This window comes from Lissotriton helveticus, chromosome 1_1 (genome assembly GCF_964261635.1).
Source record: "Lissotriton helveticus chromosome 1_1, aLisHel1.1, whole genome shotgun sequence".
In the NCBI taxonomy this organism is placed as follows: domain Eukaryota; kingdom Metazoa; phylum Chordata; class Amphibia; order Caudata; family Salamandridae; genus Lissotriton; species Lissotriton helveticus.
In genome coordinates this window covers 1,435,037,049-1,435,060,023 of record NC_136057.1, presented here as the reverse complement: position 1 = coordinate 1,435,060,023, position 22,975 = coordinate 1,435,037,049, and the positions used below count along the sequence as shown (strand labels likewise).

Here is a 22,975-nt window from a genome sequence, read left to right as displayed (position 1 = left end):
GGAAGAGGCAAAGGAGGAACGTACTGTGAGAAAAGGTGTAAGATAAAAAGATTAGACTGTGGCCACGAAAAGTGAGAAGTGGAAAGAAAAAAAGAATAAGGGAGAAAAAGCAGAGAAGGAGGGAAAGCAAGAGTGAAAACCTGATAAGGGAGGCAGGAAAAGGGGGAAGTAGTAAAGGGCCTCAAATGGTTGCAAGAGATAAAAGGAGACCAAGGAAGCAAGAACAGAGAAAGTGAGACAGAATTGGGAGAGGAAACAAGCTGGTAAATGAAGGGGGCACGGACATGGGAAGGAGAGTAAAGGGTAAGAAAGGAGGGAAGGGCAAAGAAAAAACTAGGAGTGAAAGGGAGCATAAGTGAAGGTGACAAAGAAACAATGCAAGAAAAGAAAGCCGGTGAAGAAGGAAAGGAAAGAACAGGGCAAGGCGCGAAAGAATGAAAAGGGGAGAAAGAAAGAGGGCAACATAGATGGAATGGAAAGAAATGGAGGCAAGTAAATAGAAGAGAGACGGGAAGCATTAGAAGGAAAAAGGAATGCAGAGAAGGGGCAGCAAAATAAAATAAAAAAGGGTCCATGGAGAGAGAAAAAGAAGGACAGTGCAATAAAATGTTGAAAATATAACATTGAAAGGATAGAACGGGGGGGGGTTAGAGAGAAATAGAACAAAAGAGGGAAATGAGAAACGCGCGACGAATGTATGAAAAAGAGAAGGGGTGAAGAGAAAAAGAAACAAATTGGTTTCGAAAAGGAATATCGAATATAAGAAGGCATACAAACAGTGAAGGATGAAAACTGGACGAGAGACGGGAGGAGCAAGAGACGTCGGTGTAAGAGACAAGTGACATTTGAGGTGGAAATGGGGAAGAAAGAGCTAAAAACTGAGTAAAGAGGAGAAGAAAAAGATTAGCCAAAGAAACAGAAATCTGACAAACCCTGTGAGGTCTGGGATGGGGGCCGTGGGAGCAGGTCGCAAGGAGCGTCTCGGAGAAAGCAAGTGATGGGGCAGAGAAAGGGAAAGTTCAGAGACAAAGCGAGCGTCAGAGCCCTCCTCCCCTTCCTCCGGAGGAAAATAGGGGAAACAGAGAAAAGGCAGGGGGAGGGGCTAGTGGAGCGAGGGTAGGGGCTGCAGGGTCCCCTGCACCAGGCAAACACATCCTAGACTGCCCAGGGAGCAACAGGCGACCTCTTCAGTGCAAGCAAAGGGCCGGAGTGGACTCTGCTCTCAGTCTGGGCACACACCCGCCCGTACCCTCTGGAGCAACCTGCACCCCGCGCCGTACACCATTCTATACCCTCCTCTGCCCCTTCCCCGGTTCTGGAGCAGCAGCCTACACCACTCGACCTCGGGCAGTCTGCGACCCTTGACCCCATCTGGACGGAGCAGTCTATGACCTCATTCTGGAACTGATTCGGCCTTACTTTCAAGAGCGGTGGATGCTGCGGGGTTATTAGGTGAGTACCACTTTATATCTAACGTGATCTGGTGCAACCAGCGCATGGGGACCGCGTCTCTGGGACAGGCTAGTGGAGCTGTGTAAAATAGAGATAACTGGTTTTGCACTCGGTTGCATCCTAAAGCAACAAGAAATGGACACGTCGTTACTTTTGTTTAACTTTCTGACTGTGAAAGATGTCTCTAACTGGGACTGCTGGGTGGGTCGGCGTTCAGTTACGAAAGTACACTTTAAAGGCTTAGCTGTCCACATATCACGCGTTACTGACACCCATCTCAGTGATTATCAGACGTGTGTGTGAGGGGGGGTAGGTGGCGCGCAGGGGCTGCGATTCAACTCGGTCTGTGACCTGTAGCTGACAGAGAACTCTACCGCAGGTGCACTGATCCATCGAGCTTCAAGGGTCACGGGGGAGTGTCACGCGTCTACACAGAGAGCACTTCCAGTTGCCTCTTTTACCTTCCGAACCTCCTCTCTGTGTCCCTTCGCCCGTCACAGCCCTCTTAGTGTACATCATCCTGTGTCCCACGTCACAGCCCCGCTCAGCGAGTAGTAGCATGTGTTACGTGACTTGTCACAACCCTCCACTCAGTGAGTAGTATCATGTGTCCCTCCACAGCCCTCTCAGTGAGTAGTATAATTTGCCACCTCTCTTGTCACACCGTAGTCAGTGAGCATCTACAGTTGTCACTTCGCCTGTCAGACCCCCCCCCCTCCGTTTCGCCCCCCCCCCCCCCACCGCCACTCACACACGTTGAGGGCCTTCAGCTTTTAGTTTACCTGTCACTTCTTTGCCTCGGAGCGGGAGGGGGGGCTACCAGACTCAAGTGGGCCATTCGTATTCAGACGCCAGCAGGTCACAGGAGGGGGCAGGTTTCACGAAAAGGCGAGCTAATCACAGGCACTAGTAAAGATTATCCCCCTATTGTTCGACTAATGGGATTTGGAGATGAGATCCCGGTTAAGGGGTGGGGGCGGAGGGGGGGACTGGCTGGAGAGCTTCTGAGGGTATCACTGGCTACCACCACCGCTTCCTCTCACAGTGCCTGCGCCCATGCGGACATTGCCCGCCTCTTGTTTCACGATCTCTTTAGAAGGCTGTCCGCTGTGTCTTCCTACCACCGTCCCTGCATTGATGCTGCCTTCTCACCTCTGTAGCAGTTCCTGCAGATGTGGGACCCCTCTCCCTCTCTCGATTTCAAACATTTACGCACTCTAACCTTCCCATGGTTCACCTGCTGCTACCGAACATGCCCAGTGCCCACCATGCAGATGAGACACCGGCACACCCTGCCTAAATCATCACCTTCTTCTCGCTACAGTCTACACCATCCTTGACTGCAGCTGGAGCAGCTGTTCCCACCTTCTCCCCACCACCAAACAGGCCTAGCGGCCAACCTGGACTTTGGCCTCGCCCAGGCCTGCTATCTCCATCTTAGTCCAAGAAGCCAACAACTGTTCTGTTCATCCTGCTGGTAGCTGTCCACCCGCCCAGCAGCTCTCGTGCCCACTCTGGGCCATCCTTGGCCACATACAGTCATTCTAACGCCACTCACGTCCCACAAAACCTCAGGTATTGTGTTTCCCCTGCACTGACCTATGCTGTAGTCCTGCTTCATCCCACCACCTAATGTGTCTACTGTCCACTGAGCACCCGTAGCACATTAGTGGATATCCTCTCGGATGATTGGCGTGCTATACAAATCAACATAACATAACGTAACATAACATCTTTGCAGCCACTCAATATCCATGACACCTATCCAAAAATCTGCAGCCCCATCTATTCATGAACTAGCCGGTACCCTCCCCAGTGAGCGATTGAGGCTAAGACCATCATTACTTGTTTGGTGGAATAGGATGCGGTAGTTAGTATATGAGTTAAACAAAACCTAATCTGAGTTTTTAACTTTTACATGGACCTTAACATGCAGAATTGGTATTTAACTCAGCAAATTCTGCCTTTTTTATGACACCACCCCCTTAAATTTCGGCAGGTTTGACTTTTCAGGGGAAAACTGAGTGGATCTGATAACTATCACACAACTACTAGTTCCGATCCCTGTGCAAACAGGCATTGGCGTGGGGATCAAAATTTAGGCTTGAATTTGTAATGAAGTTCTTGCAAGGCGGGAGCATGGAGGCACGAGGGACAGTGAAAAGTGTTGCCATTGAGAAGGAAGGTGGATGATGTACATATAAAATTTCTTGGAAGTTTATGGAATCACTGTGAGGGGGAGATCAGTTTATAAAAGGCTTTGACACTCAAAGGTGTTGGGTCAAAAACAGATTGCCTTTGACCAATCTCTTTCTTTCAACAGGTCTCAGTAAGAAGAACCCGCCCTTGATTCATGGATAACTCCTCAGGCCTCATCAATACACTCTCATCACCTGCACTCTTGGTGTTAGCATCGACGGCCGAGGCCACACGCGGCACCAACACGCCCTGCCAGCAGTCCCGCCATTTTGGAGTACCCATGGACAAGTCAAACCACATGCCCTTCCTCAGTACAGCCTACTCCCTCATGTACCATCACCCAGACCGATTGGGCACAGGAGCACCAAGCAGGGAGTACCCACCGCACCTAGTCTCACTGCACCCGCAGTTCGGGCACCCTAGCCTGGACTGTGGGCCGGTTGGGATGCTTGGGTATGGGGCGCTCCACCCCTTCCCTCCCTTCCACCTGCCAGAGGATATGGAGTGCTTCCAAGGAGGATACCTCTCCACCAAGAGGCCGAAGATGATGAGCAGCTCGGAACCCCCACAGGTGCGGTACCTTGCTCTGGAGAAAGGCCTGGAGACTCCACGCACCCCACTGTCCCGGGAGATGGGAAATGGGCCTGAAGGCCACTCACCAGGGTCATCCAAGTACAGGAGCTCACCACCCATGAGGCAGACGGTGAACAAGCGAGGTAAGATATTCTCTTAGACCATAGCATGTTCCTCCAGCACCAGTGTGGTCAAGAGAGTCGTTCACAGTAGCATCCAGAATTACATCACACGCCAATAGAACTGCTGTGGATTCAGCAACGTGGTAAAAAACCTTTTTAACAGGATCCTCCAAGTACCACATTCCCCTGAAACAAAACTTATGCAGTCATGTGGTAGAGAGCTTCTCTTAAAGTATTGTTAAAGTACCACACCTCTCCAACTCTACCAATTACACAGTGATGTAGGTAGGGGTCCCACTTACAGTTGTGATCATTATCACACATCCTGTAATTCCAATCGTTTGTGCAAACATCATAATTTAGCCCATATCTTTTAATGTGGTCCACACAGTGTAATTAAAGATAATACAATGTCCTCTGCCTCCCCCTATTCCATGTGGTACCCTAGTATATAATGCGTTCTGCTTGTTGTAGGCCCTCATTCCTCGAGGGATTAGGATGAGCTGTACCGACCCTAAACATTGTTGTACTTCAGTTGAGAAGGCTCGCTGCTTGTCCTAGGCCCTGCAGTACTCCAGTTTGGAATTGCACCTACCCCATGTACTGTACTAAGATATATGAAACACCATATCCCTTGGGCCTGCAGTGCTTTGGTTTATGATAATCTCTGCCTGTTTTCTAGTACACAGCATTGGGATGCAGTAACAGTCATCTTTTGAATTTAGAAACCAGCTACCCCTCCAATCACTCATTGACTGCACCCTTGCCTTTGACCTTGTACAGCTGCTTCCTGCTGCCTTTTTTCTAGGTTTCTATCAAAATCAAAGAAGGACTAGCTATGTTTAAGAGAGAAGGAGACTCAATGAAGTACGTATGTCGGCAAACCAGTTGGTTTGTTCAAGAAGCCCTCACCCACCAACCTAGTTGGTGGCATGCTTCATCATCGGGCCCACCACAGTGACACCGAATGTGTCCTGGGTGTGCTTCAACGCCAGTTTACTGCGGAGCAGGTATATTCGCTGAGTGCGGACCACACAGGACGCAGGAGGTCATAATCCATACTCCAACACGTCCGTCTGCCTTTTAAATAACTAACAGGGGCCCAGTAAATTAAAGTATATTTTATTACCCTCGGGTACTGGGACCCACTGTATGGTTTTTTAATTTTCACCTTCTCACTCACTACACTGCACACTCAGCGAATATACCAGCTCCGCAGTAAACTGGCGTTGAAGCACACCCGGGACACATTCGGTGTCACTGTGGTGGGCCCGATGATGAAGCATGCCACCAACTAGGTTGGTGGGTGAGGGCTTCTTGAACAAACCAACTGGTTTGCCGACATACGTACTCCATTGAGTCTCCTTCTCCCTTAAACATAGCTAGTCCTTCTTTGATTTTGATATATAATACCGGGGATTTGGACTAGCTTACCTAGTCCTCACTCTCTCCTTTGATTTAATAATTTTTTCTAGGTTTGCCTGACACAAATATCACATACTACATACATAAATACACGCATACTGTAATTTCTTGCGTTTCCTACGCCTGGATACCGTCATGGGTGATAACAAGTGCTCTCCAAATCTACTGAGTGATTGATTGTTATGCTGTCTGTCTGTCCTGGGGACGGCTGTATTCCAGAGTAAGATGCTCTCTACCTGCTACAAGCTCTATCGATATTCTGGTGGAGGCCGCCCTCTGCTTCCCACAGGTCTTGCATTACTCCAATATAGAGAGACCTCTGTCTGTGCTGATCCAAGTGGTTTTCTGTCAGCCCTAGGCTGTGTGATAAATGCTGCTCTCTGGCTGTCAGGGCCTGCTGTATTCCAAGGCATGAGGTTCTCCACCTGCCGCAAGCTCGATGGCACTCTGGTACAGGCTGCCCTCTGCTTGCCATTGGCCCTGCAGCAATCTATTATACAAAACTCAGAGCCCTGGGCCATCTGACCTAGACTGTGTGTAAGCTTCTCACGGCCTGGCCGGGCCCTAATGTAACCAATCGTATTACGCTCTTTGACAGCTAGCAACTGTATGGTCCTCTGACGAAGACTGCTGTCTGAGTGTCACCGGTCAAGCAATATCTTCATATAAACTTGTACGTTTAGTACAATATCTTAGTACTCAGACCATGAATGTGATCAACAAACCATCAGCTAACAATACATATAAAAATATAACATAAATAGAAAAAACAAGATTAAAGTGAATTGATATTTAAAAAAAATGTTAAGTGCAAAAATGTTACAGCTTACGTATTCATTTTAAGAAAGGTTATTTAAATGTTGTAATGTTTTATTTAAATATTGTGTTCTTATGGCATGACAAACAAAAGCACATGATTAACATCCTGGATTCCATTGGCACAAAGTACTATGGGCCTGCAGCACGGCAAGGACTGTGAAGTCCATGCCTGCTGAAACTGGGGGTGCAAGCAGACAGGGGGCACATGGTTTGCCCCCCTGAATGCATCCCCATAGACGGGAGGCATGAGGGCCTTGTAGGGTCCCCTTTGTTTCCCTACCACCAGCCTTTTCATGGCGGGCTCACCGCCATGAAAAGGCTGGCATGGAGGAACACAAAATATGCTCAGCGGGACTCCGCCATAGACTGCCAGACTCGTAATCAGCCCCATGTTTATAGTAGAAAGACACTCATCCTTAACCCGACTTGCACTTTGCTTACTTTGTGCTCAAGTGATACTACATGGTATGGTTTTATTTTATTTTTTTACCAAGTCTGGTCTTACTATCATTTTGCTTGTGTAAGTTAAGAGCAATACTATGTGTCTGTTTTAAAGTTTACATGAGGTACCATATATTTCAGAGTTATTTGTAAATGTTCAGGGGAAAAACTCAAGAGAAACTTCTGAAAGAGTTGCAGAGCATAGTTAAAATATGTTCAAATGGAACTGTGATTCCCTTCCTCATAAAAAGCTTCTTTTTCAATAGTTCCCTCAGGGAACCATTAGCGGAATGGAGCAGCCAGGAACCCCTACGAATTATACCTGTCGTGTCCATGAAAAAAGAACTCAGTAGATCTTATTCCAGTCTCAGTGCATGTGCCGAGACTGAAGGGTTCAATTAGCAGAGCTTACACAGGGTTTTACATTCTGCTTTCTGTAAGTATCTTTGGGTGCGCCTAATCCCTGTCATACATTGATGCACTATATGATTTTCTGGCCATTGCCCAGTGTATGTGGTATTCTGGTGTGCCATGCTTCTTCCTGCCTTAGTTCCTGTGAATCTCCAGTATGTGATACCAAATCCTGTAGTGGTTTCTCTGAGACTCGAAGGAGGAACAAGCATTGGAAATGCAATAGGTCTCGCAGCATTAGAGTTAGTGCTTTTAGAATTGTTTATGGGTTTTTTTTGTAAATCTTTAGCATTTTTGTTTCCTGTAGCCAATGCTAAAGAATTACAAATAAAAAAAGCCATAAACAATTCTAAAAGCTCTAACTCAAATGCTCCGAGACCTATTGCACTGTGTGAGGGTGAGGGGTTGAGGGTGAGAGAGGGTGAGTGAGAGTGAGGGTGAGTGAGAGTGAGGGTGAGGGAGGGTGGGTGAGGGTGAGGGTGAGTGAGAGTGAGGGTGAGTGAGGGTGAGTGAGAGTGAGGGTGAGTGAGTGAGAGTGAGGGTGAGTGAGGGTGAGTGTGAGTTAGGGTGAGGGGTTGAGGGTGGGTGAGGGGTTGAGGGTGGGTGAGGGTGAGGGGTTGAGGGTGAGTGAGGGTGAGGGGTTGAGGGTGAGTGAGAGTGAGGGTGAGTGAGGGTGGGTGAGGGTGAGGGTACACTTAAAACGCTGCTATGGGCACTCGGGGTTAATACCTAGGAGTACTTTCACAATTATGCAAAAACAACTTGTTAGTAAATTAAATGGTCTGGATTCTGCCAAAGTATGCCTGCATGCTGCGTCCCTGAGATATCCAGATTTTTAGGATCTATCTCTCTTTGTCAAAGTTTTTACAGCATTACAGGCAGATTAACCATGAAACCAGAGATTACAATTGGTTAAGCTTTATCAAAAGAGACACATTCAGTGAATCCTTCTGTGGCGGTACCGCCTGTATAGGACATCGGCGATGTTGACATTGGTGGCATCAAAGATATTACTGCCAAGACATCCACTTCTTCATCTTTATTCTGCACAAGGTGCTATTTAAAGCTTGATTCACAAAGATGTTTCTGCAAGTAAGAGGGTTACCCACTCCTGCCTTAGTCCTGAATATACACTAAAAGACACAGTATGCCCATAGGTCGCAGAGTCTTATGTAAGCTCTGACAGCATGGTCTTGATGTAACTCCTTACATGGTGAATGTTAAAATGTGTATTTTACTATGTGTGGGCAGTTTTACGTGGACTTGTAGAGCTGCACAATGTATATGCACTTTTAATATTAAATGACAATAGAAGGATGAAAAAAGCTACAACCAAATACTGACAAAACGGTGCAATCTAAATTAACGGGATTAGTTCTCCATTTAGAGAGAGTGAGCGGTGAGTAAAATAGTGTTAGCTTCTACTCGAGCATTCTACTGGATCGTCGAAACAGAGAATGATAGGTTAGTTTGAGAAGGTTGTTTTATGTTATGTTATACTGCGTGGCGTGGTACGTCACTCCTTGTTATTCAATGGAGGTCTCCTAGAGCATTGTCACATTTTTCTTGTGCTCTCAGGGCTAATGATACAATGGCTGAGATGCTCACCGTATGGTTGGGTCCTTAATCTCTTCCTTGTTCATTATAATTTTGAGAAGTTTTAAGTAAGCAATCTTTACATATTCATGTATATTAAGTTCGGATATTTCTTCTGAAAGTATTTCATATTTTTGAAAAAACGTCTACTCGATGAAAATCTATGTGGCTGAGCTGCACGGTTTTGATTATACAGAAGAACACAAAGGCAGTTTATGAAGCGTGCCCTCTAATTGGTGTGCTTCTGCTTGCTGGCGGCAGGGAGCCTAGGAGGTGGGAACTGGGTTACAAGAAAAACCCTGCCGACTGCCCATTATCCTGTCTACACAATTCACGGCAATTTTCTTTTCAGCCGCACATTGAAACTGTTTGCAAACAGCTTCTATCTTTAGAACGGGCTGCTCAACATTTGCCAAATTTACTAGTCTGAGGTTTAAGCAAAAGACTGACCGAAAAAAAACACCCACTGATATTTCAGAACAACAAAATGACTATTGAGCATGCTACAATCTATATCAGTCTGTTGTCCGCTCACTATATTTGGCTATGGCAAAATACCCGTTGATGACAGGCACATGAACGGGTAACAACACAAAACAACGACATTCTTCGTGAAAACAGGGCAAAGTTACACTCTGTGATTAAAGGAAATGTAACCGTGTCAATACGGGTAAGTGGCAGAACAAATGGTCGCTAAACACAGGCATACCAGGGATGAGAAGAAGTCGTTCAGAGTGGACCCGCCACCAAACACTGCACGAGGAGCAGCAAAACACAGCCAATGCGTCAGATGCAACTTTAAAAGGGTTTGCAGAAGTTTACGTTCTTTTCTGCACACGGTCAGCCCTTTCGCAAGAACACACACACTGCGCAAGACTCGAAAAAAGAAAAAGAAACTTACATGCGTGTGGTAGCCACAGCCATTCTGTTCTCGCGTCAGTGGTGACCGAGTTTAATGTTTAGACAGTGGGAATTTATGTATTTATAACATAAAGTCTTGAAATTACACCCAGGGCACAAGTGCTAAAACAAGACGGAGGGAAGAGAGGGGAGGGGGAGGAGAAATGCGACACGGCGGGAAGGGGAGGGGGCGGAGCGGGTAAACAAAGACGGACGTGCACGCGCTTTTAAGGTCAATGCGCATGCGCATAAGCTCAATGCGCATGCGCATTGACCTTAAAAGTCACGGGCACTGCAAGGAATCGCCACGATTCCTTGCAGTGTGGATAAAGAGTGGATAAGTCGCAATACTCTCGCTTGCTCGATGCGCATGCGCATCGACAGGCGAGACCTAAAAATGGACTCGGGGAAATTGGACTACACCACCTCTTGATGAATATTCTAATACATTGGGTTATCTCCCTCGGTTTTCCTCATAAGGCTGAAACCATTAAGCGCAAATCCCGTAATGGAAATATCCAACGACAAGTATTTATTTGGTATTTATTTTGTTTGAAATCTCATGGTACACCCTACACAATATACACATTGGAATTACACCATATATGGTAGGGTCAGATAGAGATAAGAAGGTCCCGAAGAAGGACACAGAGCTGCTCTTTGCAGCGGCCAAAACATGTTGATTAGTAGCTGGAGGGTTTCATAAATTTTCCAATATGCCTTTTTCTTTTTAATCTTACCGGGGCAACCAGAATAAAAAAAGTTTTAGGGGTTTTTTGTGTGTTTTTTTTTGCCTACAGGTTAATTTAATCCCAGTTAGATTCCACCATTTCTTTTGAACAATCCTCCTAAGGAACTTAAAAAGAGTTAATGATAAGAGCTCCCTTGAAGCCAGTTCAAGATAGGTATAATGTATTTTTTGAATGAGGTGGTAACCCAGTGAAGGATAATGCCACTCTTGAGGGATGAGGGATCCTTGACCTAAATAAGAAATATCCTGTAGTAGATTTTTTAACTCTTTTTGTCTCAGTATGTTTTGCTTTTCTGCTTTTGGGGTTTAATATTTCATTCAGTACACCTGTCTGCTGGTGGTTGTGGTTTTGGGGTCTATGATTGTGCTCTGAATGTCTGCTACCGATCAAAGTACTCACTTATATGAAGCTCTCTGCCTACCATCTAGCTTTGCATTGGTCTGTATTTGATGCTCTATGTTTGTTCCTTATTCCTACCGTACTCCGATATATTGTGCTCTCTAACTGGCCCTCAGTCCTAAAGTTCCTTGGTATATTATGCTCACTTCCTGGTCTTCTACCCGGTAGGGCTCTGGCATATTATGCTCTCTCCGTGGCCCATAGTTCTACAGTATTCTGTTATATTATGCTTTCCCTGGCACTCAGTCCTGCAGTACTCTGATATGTTATGCTCTCTCCGTGGCCCTAGATCTACAGTACTCCAGTAAATGTTGCTCCCTCTGGTCCTCAGTCCTGCAGTACCCTGGTATATTATGCTCTCTCCATGCCCCATAGTTCTAGAGTATTCAGTTTTATTATGCTTTCCCTGGTCCTCAGTCCTGCAGTACTCTGGTATATTATGCTCTCTCCGTGGCCCGTAGTTCTACAGTATTCTGTTTTATTATGCTTTCCCTGGTCCTCATTCCTGCAGTACTCTGGTATAATATGCTCTATCCGTGGCGCGTAGTTCTACATTATTCTGTTACATTATGCTTTCCCTAGCACTCAGTCCTGCAGTACTCAGGTATGTTATGCTCTCTCCGTGGAAATAGTTCTACAGTACTCTGGTAAATGTTGCTCCCTCTGGTCCTCAGTCCTGCAGTACTCTGGTATATTATGCTCTCTCTGTGGCCCGTAGTTCTACAGTATTCTGTTTTACTGTGCTTTCCATGGTTCTCAGTCCTGCAGTACTCTGGTATATTATGCTCTCTCCGTGGCCCGTAGTTCTTCAGTATTCTGTTTTATTGTGCTTTCCATGGTCCTCAGTCCTGCAGTACTCTGGTATATTATGCACTCTCCGTGGCCCGTAGTTCTACAGTATTCCGTTTCATTCTGCTTTCCATGGTCCTCAGTCCTGCAGTACTCTGGTATATTATCCTCTCTCCGTGGCCCGTAGTTCTACGGTATTCTGTTTTATTGTGCTTTCCATGGTCCTCAGTCCTGCAGTACTCTGGTATATTATGCTCTCTCCGTGGCCCGTAGTTCTACAGTATTCTGTTTTATTGTGCTTTCCCTGGTCCTCAGTCCTGCAGTACTCTGGTATATTATGCTCTCTCCGTGGCCAATAGTTCTACAGTATTCAGTTTTTTTTGTGCTTTCCATGGTCCCCAGTCCTGCAGTACTCTGGTATATTATGCTCTCTCCGTGCCCCGTACTTCTACAGTATTCTGTTTTATTGTGCTTTCCATGGTCCTCAGTCCTGCAGTACTCTGGTATATTATGCTCTCTCAGTGGCACGTAGTTATACAGTATTCTGTTTTATTGTGCTTTCCCTGGTCCTCAGTCCTGCAGTACTCTGGTATATTATGCTCTCCCCGTGCCCCGTAGTTCTACAGTATTCTGTTTTATTGTGCTTTCCATGGTCCTCAGTCCTGCAGTACTCTGGTATAATATGCTCTCTCCATGGCCTGTAGTTCTACAGTATTCTGTTTTATTGTGCTTTCCATGGTCCTCAGTCCAGCAGTACTCTGTTATATTATGCTCTCTCTGTGGCCCGTAATTCTACAGTATTCTGTTATATTATGCTTTCCCTGGCACTCAGTCCTGCAGTACTCTGGTATGTTATGCTCTCTCCGTGGCCCTAGTTCTACAGTACTCTGGTAAATGTTGCTCCCTCTAGTCCTCAGTCCTGCAGTACTCTGGTTTATTATGCTCTCTCCGTTGCCCGTAGTTCTACAGTATTCTGTTTTATTGTGCTTTCCATGGTCCCCAGTCATGCAGTACTCTGGTATATTATGCTCTCTCCGTGGCCCGTAGTTCTACAGTATTCTGTTTTATTGGGCTTTCCCTGGTCCTCAGTCCTCTGGTATATTATGCTTTATCCGTGGCCCGTAGTTCTACAGTATTCTGTTTTATTGTGCTTTTCCTAGTCCTCAGTCCTGCAGTACTCTGGTATATTATGCTCTCTCCGTGGCCCGTAGTTCTACAGTATTGTTTTATTATGCTTTCCCTGGTCCTCAGTCCTGCAGTACTCTGGTATATTATGCTCTCTCCTTGGCCCATAGTTCTACAGTATTCTGTTTTATTGTGCTTTCCCTGGTCCTCAGTCCTGCAGTACTCTGGTATATTATGCTCTCTCTTTGGCCCGTAGTTCTACAGTATTCTGTTTTATTGTTCTTTCCCTGGTCCTCAGTCCTGCAGTACTCTGGTATATTATGCTCTCTCCGTGGCCCGTAGTTCTACAGTATTCTGTTTTATCGTGCTTTCCCTGGTCCTCATTCCTGCAGTACTCTTGTAAATTATGCTCTCTCCTTGGCCCGTAGTTCTACAGTATTCTCTTTTATTGTGCTTTCCCTGGTCCTCAGTCCTGCTGTACTCTGGTATATTATGCTCTCTCCTTGGCCCGTAGTTCTACAGTATTCTGTTTTATTGTGCTTTCCATGGTCCTCAGTCCTGCAGTACTCTGGTATGTTATGCTCACTCTGTGGCCCGTAGTTCTACAGTATTCTGTTTTATTGTGCTTTCCCTGGTCCTCAGTCCTGCAGTACTCTGGTATATTATGCTCTCTCTGTGGCCCGTAGTTCTACAGTATTCTGTTTTGTTGCGCTTTCCCTGGTCCTCAGTCCTGCAGTACTCTGGTAAATTATGCTCTCTCCTTGGCCCGTAGTTCTACAGTATTTTGTTTTATTGTGCTTTCCCTGGTCCTCGGTCCTGTAGTACTCTGCTATATTATGCTCTATCCGTGGCCCGTAGTTCTACAGTATTCTGTTTTATTGGGCTTTCCCTGGTCCTCAGTCCTCTGGTGTATTATGCTCTCTCCGTGACTCGTAGTTCTATAGTATTCTGTTTTATTGTGCTTTCCCTGGTCCTCAGTCCTGCAGTACTCTGGTATATTATGCTCTCTCCGTGGCCCGTAGTTCTACAGTATTGTTTTATTATGCTTTCCCTGGTCCTCAGTCCTGCAGTACTCTGGTATATTATGCTCTCTCCTTGGCCCGTAGTTCTACAGTATTCTGTTTTATTGTGCTTTCCCTGGTCCTCGGTCCTGCAGTACTCTGGTATATTATGCTCTCTCCTTGGCCCGTAGTTCTACAGTATTCTGTTTTATTGTGCTTTCCCTGGTCCTCAGTCCTGCAGTACTTTGGTATATTATGCTCTCTCCGTGGCCCGTAGTTCTACAGTATTCTGTTTTATTGTGCTTTTCCTCGTCCTCAGTCCTGCAGTACTCTGGTATATTATGCTCTCTCCTTGGCCCGTAGTTCTACAGTATTCTGTTTTATTGTGCTTTCCATGGTCCTTAGTCCTGCAGTACTCTGGTATGTTACGCTCACTCTGTGGCCCGTAGTTCTACAGTATTCTGTTTTATTGTGCTTTCCATGGTCCTCAGTCCTGCAGTACTCTGGTATATTATGCTCTCTCCTTGGCCCGGAGTTCTACAGTATTCTGTTTTATTGTGCTTTCCATGGTCCTCAGTCCTGCAGTACTCTGGTATGTTACGCTTACTCTGTGGCCCGTAGTTCTACAGTATTCTGTTTTATTGTGCTTTCCATGTGCCTCAGTCCTGCAGTACTCTGGTATATAATGCTCTCTCCATGGCCCGTAGTTCTACAGTATTCTGTTTTATTGTGCTTTCCCTGGTCCATAGTCCTGCAGTACTCTGGTATATTACGCTCTCTCCGTGGCCCGTAGTTCTACAGTATTCTGTTTTATTGTGCTTTCCCTGGTCCTCAGTCCTGCAGTACTCTGGTATATTATGCTCTCCCCTTGCCCCGTAGTTCTACAGTATTCTGTTTTATTGTGCTTTCCATGGTCCTCAGTCCTGCAGTACTCTTGTATAATATGCTCTCTCCATAGCCTGTAGTTCTACAGTATTCTGTTTTATTGTGCTTTCCATGGTCCTCAGTCCAGCAGTACTCTGTTATATTATGCTCTCTCTGTGGCCCGTAATTCTACAGTATTCTGTTATATTATGCTTTCCCTGGCACTCAGTCCTGCAGTACTCTGGTATGTTATGCTCTCTCCGTGGCCCTAGTTCTACAGTACTCTGGTAAATGTTGCTCCCTCTAGTCCTCAGTCCTGCAGTACTCTGGTTTATTATGCTCTCTCCGTTGCCCGTAGTTCTACAGTATTCTGTTTTATTGTGCTTTCCATGGTCCCCAGTCATGCAGTACTCTGGTATATTATGCTCTCTCCGTGGCCCGTAGTTCTACAGTATTCTGTTTTATTGGGCTTTTCCTGGTCCTCAGTCCTCTGGTATATTATGCTTTATCCGTGGCCCGTAGTTCTACAGTATTCTGTTTTATTGTGCTTTTCCTAGTCCTCAGTCCTGCAGTACTCTGGTATATTATGCTCTCTCCGTGGCCCGTAGTTCTACAGTATTGTTTTATTATGCTTTCCCTGGTCCTCAGTCCTGCAGTACTCTGGTATATTATGCTCTCTCCTTGGCCCATAGTTCTACAGTATTCTGTTTTATTGTGCTTTCCCTGGTCCTCAGTCCTGCAGTACTCTGGTATATTATGCTCTCTCTTTGGCCCGTAGTTCTACAGTATTCTGTTTTATTGTTCTTTCCCTGGTCCTCAGTCCTGCAGTACTCTGGTATATTATGCTCTCTCCGTGGCCCGTAGTTCTACAGTATTCTGTTTTATTGTGCTTTCCCTGGTCCTCATTCCTGCAGTACTCTTGTAAATTATGCTCTCTCCTTGGCCCGTAGTTCTACAGTATTCTCTTTTATTGTGCTTTCCCTGGTCCTCAGTCCTGCTGTACTCTGGTATATTATGCTCTCTCCTTGGCCCGTAGTTCTACAGTATTCTGTTTTATTGTGCTTTCCATGGTCCTCAGTCCTGCAGTACTCTGGTATGTTATGCTCACTCTGTGGCCCGTAGTTCTACAGTATTCTGTTTTATTGTGCTTTCCCTGGTCCTCAGTCCTGCAGTACTCTGGTATATTATGCTCTCTCTGTGGCCCGTAGTTCTACAGTATTCTGTTTTGTTGTGCTTTCCCTGGTCCTCAGTCCTGCAGTACTCTGGTAAATTATGCTCTCTCCTTGGCCCGTAGTTCTACAGTATTTTGTTTTATTGTGCTTTCCCTGGTCCTCGGTCCTGTAGTACTCTGCTATATTATGCTCTATCCGTGGCCCGTAGTTCTACAGTATTCTGTTTTATTGGGCTTTCCCTGGTCCTCAGTCCTCTGGTGTATTATGCTCTCTCCGTGACTCGTAGTTCTATAGTATTCTATTTATTGTGCTTTCCCTGGTCCTCAGTCCTGCAGTACTCTGGTATATTATGCTCTCTCCGTGGCCCGTAGTTCTACAGTATTGTTTTATTATGCTTTCCCTGGTCCTCAGTCCTGCAGTACTCTGGTATATTATGCTCTCTCCTTGGCCCGTAGTTCTACAGTATTCTGTTTTATTGTGCTTTCCCTGGTCCTCGGTCCTGCAGTACTCTGGTATATTATGCTCTCTCCTTGGCCCGTAGTTCTACAGTATTCTGTTTTATTGTGCTTTCCCTGGTCCTCAGTCCTGCAGTACTTTGGTATATTATGCTCTCTCCGTGGCCCGTAGTTCTACAGTATTCTGTTTTATTGTGCTTTTCCTCGTCCTCAGTCCTGCAGTACTCTGGTATATTATGCTCTCTCCTTGGCCCGTAGTTCTACAGTATTCTGTTTTATTGTGCTTTCCATGGTCCTTAGTCCTGCAGTACTCTGGTATGTTACGCTCACTCTGTGGCCCGTAGTTCTACAGTATTCTGTTTTATTGTGCTTTCCATGGTCCTCAGTCCTGCAGTACTCTGGTATATTATGCTCTCTCCTTGGCCCGGAGTTCTACAGTATTCTGTTTTATTGTGCTTTCCATGGTCCTCAGTCCTGCAGTACTCTGGTATGTTACGCTTACTCTGTGGCCCGTAGTTCTACAGTATTCTGTTTTATTGTGCTTTCCATGTGCCTCAGTCCTGCAGTACTCTGGTATATAATGCTCTCTCCGTGGCCCGTAGTTCTACAGTATTCTGTTTTATTGTGCTTTCCCTGGTCCTTAGTCCTGCAGTACTCTGGTATATTACGCTCTCTCCGTGGCCCGTAGTTCTACAGTATTCTGTTTTATTGTGCTTTCCCTGGTCCTCAGTCCTGCAGTACTCTGGTATATTATGCTCTCCCCTTGCCCCGTAGTTCTACAGTATTCTGTTTTATTGTGCTTTCCATGGTCCTCAGTCCTGCAGTACTCTTGTATAATGTGCTCTCTCCATAGCCTGTAGTTCTACAGTATTCTGTTTTATTGTGCTTTCCATGGTCCTCAGTCCTGCAGTACTCTGGTATATTATGCTCTCTCAGTGGCACGTAGTTCTACAGTATTCTGTTTTATTGTGCTTTCCCTGGTCCTCAGTCCTGCAGTACTCTGGTATATTATGCTCTCCCCGTGCCCCGTAGTTCTACAGTATTCTGTTTTATTGTGCTTTCCATGGTCCTCAGTCCTGCAGTACTCTGGTATAATATGCTCTCTCCATGGCCTGTAGTTCTACAGTATTCTGTTTTATTGTGCTTTCCATGGTCCTCAATCCTGCAGTACTCTGGTATATTATGCTCTCTCTGTGGCCCGTAATTCTACAGTATTCTGTTATATTATGCTTTCCCTGGCACTCAGTCCTGCAGTACTCTGGTATGTTATGCTCTCTCCGTGGCCCTAGTTCTACAGTACTCTGGTAAATGTTGCTCCCTCTAGTCCTCAGTCCTGCAGTACTCTGGTATATTATGCTCTCTCCGTTGCTCGTAGTTCTACAGTATTCTGTTTTATTGTGCTTTCCATGGTCCCCAGTCATGCAGTACTCTGGTATACTATGCTCTCTCCGTGGCCCGTAGTTCTACAGTATTCTGTTTTATTGGGCTTTCCCTGGTCCTCAGTCCTCTGGTATATTATGCTCTATCCGTGGCCCGTAGTTCTACAGTATTCTGTTTTATTGTGCTTTTCCTGGTCCAAAGTCCTGCAGTACTCTGGTATATTATGCTCTCTCCGTGGCCCGTAGTTCTACAGTATTGTTTTATTATGCTTTCCCTGGTCCTCAGTCCTGCAGTACTCTGGTATATTATGCTCTCTCCTTGGCCCATAGTTCTACAGTATTCTGTTTTATTGTGCTTTCCCTGGTCCTCAGTCCTGCAGTACTCTGGTATATTATGCTCTCTCCTTGGCCCGTAGTTCTACAGTATTCTGTTTTATTGTTCTTTCCCTGATCCTCAGTCCTCTGGTATATTATGCTCTATCCGTGGCCCGTAGTTCTACAGTATTCTGTTTTATTGTGCTTTTCCTCGTCCTCAGTCCTGCAGTACTCTGGTATATTATGCTCTCTCCTTGGCCCGTAGTTCTACAGTATTCTGTTTTATTGTGCTTTCCATGGTCCTCAGTCCTGCAGTACTCTGGTATATTATGCTCTCTCCTTGGCCGGTAGTTCTACAGTATTCTGTTTTATTGTGCTTTCCATGGTCCTCAGTCCTGCAGTACTCTGGTATGTTACGCTTACTCTGTGGCCCGTAGTTCTACAGTATTCTGTTTTATTGTTCTTTCCCTGGTCCTCAGTCCTGCAGTACTCTGGTATATTATGCTCTCTCCGTGGCCCGTAGTTCTGCAGTATTCTGTTTTATTGTGCTTTCCCTGGTCCTCATTCCTGCAGTACTCTTGTAAATTATGCTCTCTCCTTGGCCCGTAGTTCTACAGTATTCTGTTTTATTGTGCTTTCCATGGTCCTCAGTCCTGCAGTACTCTGGTATACTATGCTCTCTCCTTGGCCCATAGTTCTACAGTATTCTGTTTTATTGTGCTTTCCCTGGTCCTCAGTCCTGCAGTACTCTGGTATAGTATGCTCTCTCCTTGACCCGTAGTTCTACAGTATTCTGTTTTATTGTGCTTTCCCTGGTCCTCAGTCCTGCAGTACTCTGGTATATTATGCTCTCCCCGTGCCCCGTAGTTCTACAGTATTCTGTTTTCTTGTGCTTTCCCTGGTCCTCAGTCCTGCAGTACTCTGGTATATTATGCTCTCTCCTTGGCCCGTAGTTCTACAGTATTCTGTTTTATTGTGCTTTCCATGGTCCTCAGTCCTGCAGTACTCTGGTATGTTACACTCACTCTGTGGCCCGTAGTGCTACAGTATTCTGTTTTATTGGGCTTTCCATGGTCCTCAGTCCTGCATTACTCTGGTATATTATGCTCTCTCCTTGGTCCGTAGTTCTACAGTATTCTGTTTTATTGTGCTTTCCATGGTCCAAAGTCCTGCAGTACTCTGGTATGTTACGCTCACTCTGTGGCCTGTATTTCTACAGTATTCTGTTTTATTGTGCTTTCCATGGTCCTCAGTCCTGCAGTACTCTGGTATATTATGCTCTCTCTGTGGCCCGTAATTCTACAGTATTCTGTTATATTACGCTTTCCCTGGCACTCAGTCTTGCAGTACTCTGGTATGTTATGCTCTCTCCGTGGCCCTAGTTCTACAGTACTCTGGTAAATGTTGCTCCCTCTAGTCCTCAGTCCTGCAGTACTCTGGTATATTATGCTCTCTCCGTTGCCCGTAGTTCTACAGTATTCTGTTTTATTGTGCTTTCCATGGTCCCCAGTCATGCAGTACTCTGGTATATTATGCTCTCTCCGTGGCCCGTAGTTCTACAGTATTCTGTTTTATTGGGCTTTCCCTGGTCCTCAGTCCTCTGGTATATTATGCTCTATCCGTGGCCCGTAGTTCTACAGTATTCTGTTTTATTGTGCTTTTCCTGGTCCTCAGTCCTGCAGTACTCTGGTATATTATGCTCTCTCCGTGGCCCGTAGTTCTACAGTATTGTTTTATTATGCTTTCCCTGGTCCTCAGTCCTGCAGTACTCTGGTATATTATGCTCTCTCCTTGGCCCATAGTTCTACAGTATTCTGTTTTATTGTGCTTTCCCTGGTCCTCAGTCCTGCAGTACTCTGGTATATTATGCTCTCTCCTTGGCCCGTAGTTCTACAGTATTCTGTTTTATTGTTCTTTCCCTGGTCCTCAGTCCTGCAGTACTCTGGTATATTATGCTCTCTCCGTGGCCCGTAGTTCTACAGTATTCTGTTTTATTGTGCTTTCCCTGGTCCTCATTCCTGCAGTACTCTTGTAAATTATGCTCTCTCCTTGGCCCGTAGTTCTACAGTATTCTCTTTTATTGTGCTTTCCCTGGTCCTCAGTCCTGCAGTACTCTGGTATATTACGCTCTCTCCGTGGCCCTAGTTCTACAGTACTCTGGTAAATGTTGCTCCCTCTAGTCCTCAGTCCTGCAGTACTCTGGTATATTATGCTCTCTCCGTTGCCCGTAGTTCTACAGTATTCTGTTTTGTTGTGCTTTCCATGGTCCTCAGTCCTGCAGTACTCTGGTATATTATGCTCTCTCCGTGGCCCGTAGTTCTACAGTATTCTGTTTATTTGTGCTTTCCCTGGTCCTCAGTCCTGCAGTACTCTGGTATATTACGCTCTCTCCGTGGCCACATAGTTCTACAGTATTCTGTTTTATTGTGCTTTCCTGGCACTCAGTCCTGCAGTACTCTGGTATAATATGGCTCTCTCCGTGGCCCGTAGTTCTACAGTATTCTGTTTTATTGGGCTTTCCCTGGTCCTCAGTCCTCTGGTATATTATGCTCTATCCGTGGCCCGTAGTTCTACAGTATTCTGTTTTATTGTGCTTTTCCTGGTCCTCAGTCCTGCAGTACTCTGGTATATTATGCTCTCTCCGTGGCCCGTAGTTCTACAGTATTGTTTTATTATGCTTTCCCTGGTCCTCAGTCCTGCAGTACTCTGGTATATTATGCTCTCTCCTTGGCCCATAGTTCTACAGTATTCTGTTTTATTGTGCTTTCCCTGGTCCTCAGTCCTGCAGTACTCTGGTATATTATGCTCTCTCCTTGGCCCGTAGTTCTACAGTATTCTGTTTTATTGTTCTTTCCCTGGTCCTCAGTCCTGCAGTACTCTGGTATATTATGCTCTCTCCGTGGCCCGTAGTTCTACAGTATTCTGTTTTATTGTGCTTTCCCTGGTCCTCATTCCTGCAGTACTCTTGTAAATTATGCTCTCTCCTTGGCCCGTAGTTCTACAGTATTCTCTTTTATTGTGCTTTCCCTGGTCCTCAGTCCTGCAGTACTCTGGTATATTATGCTCTCTCAGTGGCACGTAGTTATACAGTATTCTGTTTTATTGTGCTTTCCCTGGTCCTCAGTCCTGCAGTACTCTGGTATATTATGCTCTCCCCGTGCCCCGTAGTTCTACAGTATTCTGTTTTATTGTGCTTTCCATGGTCCTCAGTCCTGCAGTACTCTGGTATAATATGCTCTCTCCATGGCCTGTAGTTCTACAGTATTCTGTTTTATTGTGCTTTCCATGGTCCTCAGTCCAGCAGTACTCTGTTATATTATGCTCTCTCTGTGGCCCGTAATTCTACAGTATTCTGTTATATTATGCTTTCCCTGGCACTCAGTCCTGCAGTACTCTGGTATGTTATGCTCTCTCCGTGGCCCTAGTTCTACAGTACTCTGGTAAATGTTGCTCCCTCTAGTCCTCAGTCCTGCAGTACTCTGGTTTATTATGCTCTCTCCGTTGCCCGTAGTTCTACAGTATTCTGTTTTATTGTGCTTTCCATGGTCCCCAGTCATGCAGTACTCTGGTATATTATGCTCTCTCCGTGGCCCGTAGTTCTACAGTATTCTGTTTTATTGGGCTTTCCCTGGTCCTCAGTCCTCTGGTATATTATGCTTTATCCGTGGCCCGTAGTTCTACAGTATTCTGTTTTATTGTGCTTTTCCTAGTCCTCAGTCCTGCAGTACTCTGGTATATTATGCTCTCTCCGTGGCCCGTAGTTCTACAGTATTGTTTTATTATGCTTTCCCTGGTCCTCAGTCCTGCAGTACTCTGGTATATTATGCTCTCTCCTTGGCCCATAGTTCTACAGTATTCTGTTTTATTGTGCTTTCCCTGGTCCTCAGTCCTGCAGTACTCTGGTATATTATGCTCTCTCTTTGGCCCGTAGTTCTACAGTATTCTGTTTTATTGTTCTTTCCCTGGTCCTCAGTCCTGCAGTACTCTGGTATATTATGCTCTCTCCGTGGCCCGTAGTTCTACAGTATTCTGTTTTATCGTGCTTTCCCTGGTCCTCATTCCTGCAGTACTCTTGTAAATTATGCTCTCTCCTTGGCCCGTAGTTCTACAGTATTCTCTTTTATTGTGCTTTCCCTGGTCCTCAGTCCTGCTGTACTCTGGTATATTATGCTCTCTCCTTGGCCCGTAGTTCTACAGTATTCTGTTTTATTGTGCTTTCCATGGTCCTCAGTCCTGCAGTACTCTGGTATGTTATGCTCACTCTGTGGCCCGTAGTTCTACAGTATTCTGTTTTATTGTGCTTTCCCTGGTCCTCAGTCCTGCAGTACTCTGGTATATTATGCTCTCTCTGTGGCCCGTAGTTCTACAGTATTCTGTTTTGTTGCGCTTTCCCTGGTCCTCAGTCCTGCAGTACTCTGGTAAATTATGCTCTCTCCTTGGCCCGTAGTTCTACAGTATTTTGTTTTATTGTGCTTTCCCTGGTCCTCGGTCCTGTAGTACTCTGCTATATTATGCTCTATCCGTGGCCCGTAGTTCTACAGTATTCTGTTTTATTGGGCTTTCCCTGGTCCTCAGTCCTCTGGTGTATTATGCTCTCTCCGTGACTCGTAGTTCTATAGTATTCTGTTTTATTGTGCTTTCCCTGGTCCTCAGTCCTGCAGTACTCTGGTATATTATGCTCTCTCCGTGGCCCGTAGTTCTACAGTATTGTTTTATTATGCTTTCCCTGGTCCTCAGTCCTGCAGTACTCTGGTATATTATGCTCTCTCCTTGGCCCGTAGTTCTA

General features: G+C 45.7%; 1 protein-coding gene across 1 annotated transcript in view; it reads left to right on the top strand.

Annotated features, from left to right (window-relative positions):
- The first annotated feature begins 3,805 nt into the window (after positions 1–3,805).
- The window catches only part of LOC144773262 (E3 ubiquitin-protein ligase RNF220-like), a 148,419-nt gene continuing 129,249 nt past the window's right edge, over positions 3,806–22,975 (top strand). Inside the window, exon 1 of the mRNA XM_078658170.1 lies at positions 3,806–4,367. Within this exon, the coding sequence (XP_078514296.1) occupies positions 3,806–4,367 (562 nt within the window). The remainder of the gene's footprint in view (positions 4,368–22,975) is intronic.